The 8,009-nt window shown below is 40.8% G+C and overlaps 1 protein-coding gene across 3 annotated transcripts in view; it reads right to left on the bottom strand.

Annotated features, from left to right (window-relative positions):
• The window catches only part of LOC309394533 (solute carrier organic anion transporter family member 1C1-like), a 32,713-nt gene that overhangs the window by 637 nt on the left and 24,067 nt on the right, over positions 1–8,009 (bottom strand). For 2 of the 3 annotated variants that reach the window (XM_081957831.1, XM_081957832.1), the window contains exons 13-16: positions 6,979–7,154; positions 5,479–5,543; positions 3,672–3,789; positions 1–2,507 (exon numbers count right to left, since the gene is read on the bottom strand). The exon at positions 1–2,507 is cut by the window's left edge and continues 637 nt beyond it. In XM_081957831.1, the coding sequence (XP_081813957.1) occupies positions 2,288–2,507; positions 3,672–3,789; positions 5,479–5,543; positions 6,979–7,154 (579 nt within the window). In that variant the 3' untranslated portion in view covers positions 1–2,287. The remainder of the gene's footprint in view (positions 2,508–3,671; positions 3,790–5,478; positions 5,544–6,978; positions 7,155–8,009) is intronic. The other variant, XM_081957833.1, reaches the window with a different exon arrangement.

The following is an 8,009-nucleotide window of genomic DNA, read 5'->3' as shown; positions in this document are numbered from 1 at the left end:
GGTTCAGTCAAACCGGTAGTGGTTTGGTGGCCTGGTCCACTGGACCGAGCAGCAACTCAGGCCTGCCATGACCCTGAAGTGGTTCTCCAGGCACTGATGAGAGTTCTACTCCAGCAGCATTTCTGGAAGATCACAGATCTCCCATCCCTATTATAAAACGGCTGAATAAATAACAGAGTAGGTTTAGTAATTAGTAATGTAAAAAAAGGAAAGAAAGATGTGATAAACTAATACCTGAAACTCATCTCTAACCATGATCTTATACGTAAAATCTGCTTTCTTTTAAAGCTACACAATGATTTCGCCTGTTCATGGGGCATTCCTTCCATTTTTGTCCTAAAAAAGAAGAAGAGGCACTTCCTATTGCATCACCCCACCTTCCCCAATTAACGAGGAAGAAATAAAAATACTTGAAAGCTGACCCTTCTTTTATTTGAAAGCTACTCTATTTTGAGGGCTTTTAGCAGGTTGCAGTAATGTATCCAGGAAATTAAAGTATTTCTTGATGGAAGGCAGAACCGTTCCCACAATGCGCAATTAAATGGTGTCCGCTAATTTTCTTTTCTTTATATATATATATATATAAAGGTATGATTTCTCATCACCCTAATGAGACAACATTATCGCTGCTGAAAATGTCGGGGGGGGGGGGGAGAATCAAACCAGAAAATCAGCTGTCTAAAATTACTCTCTGAGACCTTCTTTGTTAGTTTTTGCAACAGATCCATTAGCAAAGGATGTTGAAGTCGCCGCCATTTCAGAATCTCAATTTCCACCCCCACTCCGACATTTTCCCCAAATCTTTCTTCTCTCTATAGCCGGGTTCCAGTGGTGGGTTTCAATTTATTTTATTACTGGTTCGCTCCTGTGTGGGCAATGCTTCTGCGCATGCGCAAAAGCATCTGTGCATGTGGGCAGAGCCTTCTGCTGCCACCACTTCCATTTTGCCCGATCCGGTGGGGGGGGGGGGTGAACCAGCAAAAATCCACCTCTGCCAGGTTCATATGAACCATAAACTACTGTGGGAAAACCACAAGCTATTTTGTGAAAACCAAATTATAAATTAACAATGGGAGGTTAGTTTATAATTTACACAATCATTTCTGTAGGACAAAATGAAATTAAACTCCTTTGTAATCTATGGATCAGTGTGTTGTGTAAACACAGCTGAAGTTTCTTACGTTACTAAGTGAAAAAAGGTAAAAACAGCTGTAAACTCATTAAAAGGCTAAACAATGAAGTGATAGAAACCAAAAACATCAGAATATGTCTTTTCAATTGTGCGTTTTCACATTGCTCTTGTCCAAAATGTCTTTGGTTAATTTATGGCTTATGCTGTTATATGAATCAGGCCAAACTGGAAAATTTAGCTTACAGTTCAGTCAAACAAACAAACAAACATAGGATATTGAGTTAACCAAGGTTATCTGCTGGATGTGGCAGTCATTATCTCTTGAAAGAAAGACATGATTCTTAGTGACATCTGCTGTTGTGGCACCTTCACGACTTGTGAATCATATACACTGGTCATTTCCACACTGCAATAACCAGCAATTTGCACAGTAATGGTTTCGAGGAACTAAATTAGCCAATATACTTTACTTGTGTAAACTTTGGGTAGAGCAATGGTGTCCAACCCTGGCAACTTCAAAACCTGTGGACTTCAACTCCCAGAATTCCTCAGCGAGCACGGGGAATTCTGGGAGTTGAAGTCCACAGGTCTTAACGTTGCCAAGGTTGGACACCCTTGGTGTTGAGATCCCAAACCAGAAAGGAAAAAAATTTTCCAGAAGGGAAGAGGTTCTTGGAAATTTAGCACTGAAGAAGGACGAGGAGAAGTTGTTTAAGTCAACAAAATGATCTCCTCCATGGTTTCATTATGATGCAACATAGAGTTCACATTTTGTGTTCCCAAAACCACATCTTCCTTTTCCAACTTCCACGTCATTGTTCCAGACTTGACATGGCACTGCACAATTTTAACAAGCCCTGTGGTTTATGAATTCCCAAGTCCACCATGTTTCACCCAGGAGTCATATCACAATCTCAGTTGGATCATTAATGGGAACTCCTCGGATATCTTCCTCAGGATCTAAGGCCTTCTTGAACTTAGGCTGAGTTCCAGATTCTTCTTTCTGAAGCGACACTTGATGCTAATGTCAATGTCTAACCCCAATGACTGGCAGAGCTTTGGCTTGGCCAAGGAATAGTGTGGTTAGGAGCTCCACCGTGCTCATGATGAGTCCCTAATTTGTAGCCATGTCTGCATGAGCATTCAAGACAATTTTCAAAAAGGAGTGTCTCCAGTGACTTGCATCTCCTTGTGAGCAGACACTTCTGTCTTTGGACTGATATTGGACAACTTAACATCAGGTACTTCCCCAGTTTTGATGTCCTTCATCATTTGATTGCCTTGCCTGCAACGTTTTATGATTAAACTGCAAAGGATGATATAAAGAAAGAAGCTTCCAAATCTTAGTGCAGCAATGACCCCAAGGTAGACATTTCTAGGAGAGGGGATAAAAAACAGAGGGAGAACAAGCTGAGTTGGAACAGAGCAGAAATGTTTCCCAGAAGTAAAGGTCTAGCATCTTCATCTTTAGAGATCAATAATGATCTTAGCCTTTCAAGAGAAGGAAACCCTACAGTATTCACATATCAGGCAGTCATGTTTTGCCCGATAATGGTTTATTTCATAAACCACAATTAAATAGGTCCATATCAGAGTGTTAACAGTAGCTAAGTTCTAGAGTGCAGTCTGACTAGTTTGGGTTTAGTGTGTTGTGTGAACGCAGACTAAAATTATGGAGCTATACTGCAGTCTCACTTCATTACTGAATTGTGCTCTCATATCAGTGGTGGGTTGTAGGCGGTACGCCCAGGTATGGGCGTACCAGAGCCTACCCGGAGCACCGGATACCGTTCCGGTATGGTGCTCTGGAGGGCCCACCCTCCCGCCCATGCTCGTTACCATGTTTTAAAGCTTTCGACACTTCCGCTCACGCGCATGGCATGTACAGCGCTTGCGCGACGCTCCGCCGAACAGCTGGAGCATCACGGCGGCTGGCGGAAGCATCATTTGTAGCTACAACACATGCACGCACCGCGCGGAGCGTCCATGTGGCCAATGCCAGGTCCAGAACCCACCACTGTCTCATATTCTTTTTCTTTCCTGTGCATTTCTTTCTGCCAATGTTCTTGCTCTTGTCCTTTCCTTCTTCCTTCCTTCCTTTCTTCCTTCCTTCTTCCCTTCCTCCCTCCTCCCTCTCTCCCTCCCTCCCATCCATCCATCCATCCATCCATCCATCCATCCATCCTCTCTTTGCTTCAAGTCTTCCTTTTTTTGCATCCATCCAACACTATATTTGCTTCCATTCCTTCCTTCCTTCCTTCCTTCCTTCCTTCCTTCCTTCCTTCCTTCCTTCCTTCCTTCCTACCTACCTACCTACCTACCTACCTACCTACCTACCTACCTACCTACCTCTCATTGAAAGCTAGATTAATACAAATAAAAAACCTATGAACCTGTAACATGTATTCCCTGAGAGGACTCCATCCTTATTTAAAGTGTGAAAATAGTGCAGAGATTTACTCATCCACACCCAACACAACAGAAATTCACAATTCAGCCCATTTTAGACTGTCGACTCTTTTCCTCCTTTGAGGTTTACCTGAATGCTTTGGTATCATATACCCTGCAAGCCCCAGATCCACCACAGGTTTTCACACCCCATTTCAAGCAGGTCTGGTCAATCAAAGCTCCAAAGTAAATTGGTGCAGGAAGCCCTCCTGAAAGGACAAAAGAGACACGTAAGACAGACTTATTCAGCAAGGTTTGAGAGGAACAAAAACTTAGTGACCGAGGATGTGCAGTGAGAACTTAATGGCTTATGTTAAACTCCTAAAAAAAAACACCACAAGGTGTAGGAAGTGCTAAGGACCTTGGTTGGAGTCGTATTTCCAGACTGTGCAGAGACTATTGGCTGTATGTATAAATAATGTGGAATGGACATCCTGTTCTAACTTCTGTCCCCCGGTCACTGCAAATGACATCTACAGGCACATTTTGATCCTCCATTTTCAACATGATGTTCTTTTGTATAAATCACCTGAGCCAGTAATAAACTGTCTGATTCAGCTGGTTCATAATACAGATAGTCTCCAATCTAAACTAAAATGGATTCTGCCAATTATGATACTAAGTCATGACAGCCATACAATAAGTTACCACATGACCATTTTTAATGATCTAATTTTTTTGGGGGGGGATGGTCAAGGGATCACCACAGTTGTAATGCAAACCCATTATGCGCTAATTTTTGCTGAAAGACAGAAGTAAATGCCAATTTTCTACAAAAACATTGTAAAATGATGTCATGAGATGTCATGGGACACTAAAAATGGATGTAAATGTTGGTTGGCCGGGTCATAAGTACCTGTGGGAAGGTCTGTCATAACTTCGAATGGTCTCTAAAGGGTTGTAAATTGAGGACTACCTGTAGATGCTCATTTGGTGCCCTATACATTTTCTTCTTTTTTAATAACTTTACTGGTGGAATGCTGAGATGCAAAGCCTGGTCAATTTGATGATCAATTAGGACCGCCATCTTGTTTATTTGGTTGATTACCAGTTTAGCATTTACTTTAAAAGAGCGCAGCAGGGGTTTCCCTCAAGAAACATCACACGGAGGACAACGGTAAAATAATGAAATTGATAAATAGTTATGAGTCCCTCCTCTTTTTTATATGTGTGATGGGAAAAAAGGAGCAGGTGGGGACTATCTGTGCAGGTATGTCTGCCATCTTGAATTATTTCACCATTGCTTCCCTATGGATTTCAATTGGGATTCTGTCACTCAAGAGAGGTTAAAAAGATGAAGTGACAGTAGGCTGCCATCTTGAATTATTTGACCATCACCTCCCTATGGATTTGAATTGGGATTCTGTCACTCAAGAGAGGTTATGAAGTGACAGTAGGCTGCTATCTTGACCATCGCTTCCCTATGGATTTCTCTTGGGATTCTGTCAATCAAGAGAGGTTAAGAAGAGGAAGTGAAAGTTAGCTGCCATCTTGAATTATTACTCCTAGAATTCTGTCAGCCCAGAGAGATTAAGTAAGTGAAGTGACCGCAGCAAAGAAATTGTCCAATGGCAGCTTGCAGTCTAGACTGAAGGAGCCCAGTTTTTCAAGTCTAACCTTTTCAAGAAATTGCCAAACTGGTCCAGAGGTCTTGCTTAAACTGAGTAAGACTTAAGCAACCATGAGCACAAGAGAAGCTTAAAAGAGTGGGGTGCCTATGCCTTCATCAACAGCAGCTTTAAAACAGGTGTCCGGAAATTGACATTATACAGATGATCAGCTTATGTTACTCCTAGGATACCACATTATTCAGTTTCTCTCCAAAATATTGAGCATCTCATGGATAATAGCTAAGGTTATTTGCTTAAAAACTAAAATGGAATCTGGAATCTATTTACCAAGGACTCTTCCACATAAAGCTTCAATGCCCACAGCAAAAGATTTCAAATCTGGTGAAACCGATCTGAAAAAAAGATGAAGGGGAGAAGTTCTAACGTGAGTTTAGACAAGGAATATTGAAATAAATAAATTCTAGAGAGAAGGCGGAAAATAAGATTGTAAATATTGGTTGGATGTTTTTAAAAAAATCTTTTTCTATCATTTTTTTCTGGTGTTTTTCCTTTTTTCTTTTTTATTCTCTTTCTCTTTTTTATTTTTTGCTTTAAATTTGTGTTTTGATGAGGAAAAAATCTTAATAATAATAATAATAATAATAATAATAATAATAATAATAATAATAATAAATAAATAAATAAATAAAGAAATGAAAACCGAAAACAAACCAGTCAGCATAATTTCCTGGTATGGTTCAGAATTAAAACCAACTGGAATGTGTGCAATCAAATATCATCTCAGCCCTGACTCAATTTAAGCACAGGCTTAAAGCTCACCCATTGGAAAAAAAACAATCCATCAGCATAAATTAAATATCCTTAAATGTAAACATAAATAAAATGTTTTCTTCTTATCCTATTTGTTAACGTCATTTTAATCTTTGTATCATTTTTAAATTTTATTTTAGGGTGTTGCTACTCACCCACAAGTCTTTGGATTAAAAATTAAATAAATAAGTGTGGGCAAATCCTGGTGATGTGAAATTACAACTTTTGATTTTGAATACAGGTTGCACTAGCACTAACACTTCGACTTATATACCGCTCTACAGTGCTTTACAGCCCTCTCTAAGCGGTTTACAGAGCCAGCCTATTGCCCCCAGCAATCCAGGTCCTCATTTTACAGACCTTGGAAGGATAAGTCATCCTTGAGCCTCAGTGACGATCAAACTCCCTGCGGTTGGCAGAATTAACCTGCAATACTGCATTCTGACCACTGTGCCACCGTGGCTCATGGTAAGCCGAAAGTCTGTCTATCGTAACTTAGAACGATTGTTAGACAATAGCAATAGCTCTTAGACTTATATACCGCTTCACAGTGCTTTACAACCCTCTCTAAGCGGTTTACAGAGTCAGCCTCTTGCCCCCAACAACCTGGGTCCTCATTTTACCCACCTCGGAAGGATGGAAGGCTGAGTCAACCTTGAGCCTGGTGAGATTTGAACTGCTGAACTGCAGCTAGCAGTCAGCTGAAGTAGCCTGTAGTACTACACTCTAACCACTGCACCCCCTGACCCTACGTTGAGGACTACCTGTATTGAAGCTGGCAGAATAAATAAAAGGAAATAAAATACAGTAATGTGTTTGAAATCTGAGAACTGCCTTTTGATACTCAGATGGAGAGGCAAAACAAGCAACGAACGGAAGGGTATGATTTTACGGTATTTTTTACAGTATTATTTTTTACAGTATTATTTTTTACAGTATTATTTTTTACAGTATTACACCAGTTTGCCCCCCGAAGCTTTAAAAAAGGACGGAGGAAAGAATGAAAGAAGTCTTCACCTAAACATAAGCATATACGTTGGCGTTCCTCCCAAAGAGAAGATAAATGCAATTATGGACAACAACGCTAAAAAGTAAGGGAATTCTTTTGTACAATTATCCCTCGGACATTGACCCAGCACTGCTGAAAAATTACCAGCTCCTGTAACTCCTAGACAACTGCAGTTTTGAAATACCTGCAAGATAAAAGAAAAATGAAGTAAAGGCCTGGAAGGGTCTACATTTCCAAATTTCTATCTGAATGATTCTAGGCAAGCAATGTAATTAATGGTTTCTAGGAATGTTAATCATCTCCAGAGTAACAGATTAACTGAATTAAAAGAGACCTTAGAGGTCTTCTAATCCAACCCTTGCTTTGCCCACGCGGAGTATAAAAATAAGGTAAATTATCATTTAAAAACAAGAGCTTGTTCTCTGCTCCTACGTATTCATCAGCTACATCAATGAAACTCGCACCACAGGGTATCAATTGTTCAGTAAAGCCACAATAAATGTATCTGCGTTATGAAGTAGGTCCTGCATCAGAATAACAGAATAACAGAGTTGGATATGGATGATAGATAGATAGATAGATAGATAGATAGATAGATAGATAGATAGATGGGTGGGTGGGTGGGTGGGTGGGTGGGTGGGTGGGTGGGTGGATGGATGATAGATGGATGGATGGATGGATTGGATGATGGATGGATGGATGATAGATAGATAAATGGATGGATGGATGGATGGGTGGGTGGGTGGATGGATGATAGATAGATAGATAGATAGATAGATAGATAGATGGATGGATGGATGGGTGGGTGGGTGGGTGGGTGGGTGGGTGGGTGGGTGGATGGATGGATGATAGATGGATGGATGGATGGATTGGATGATGGATGGATGGATGATAGATAGATAAATGGATGGGTGGGTGGGTGGGTGGGTGGGTGGGTGGGTGGATGATAGATGGATGGATGGATGGATGGATTGGATGATGGATGGATGGATGATAGATAGATAACTGGATGGGTGGGTGGGTGGGTGGGTGGGTGGGT

This window comes from Natrix helvetica (genome assembly GCF_964273705.1).
Source record: "Natrix helvetica genome assembly, chromosome: 6".
Taxonomy (NCBI): domain Eukaryota; kingdom Metazoa; phylum Chordata; class Lepidosauria; order Squamata; family Natricidae; genus Natrix; species Natrix helvetica.
This window is presented reverse-complemented; position numbering and strand designations above follow the sequence as displayed.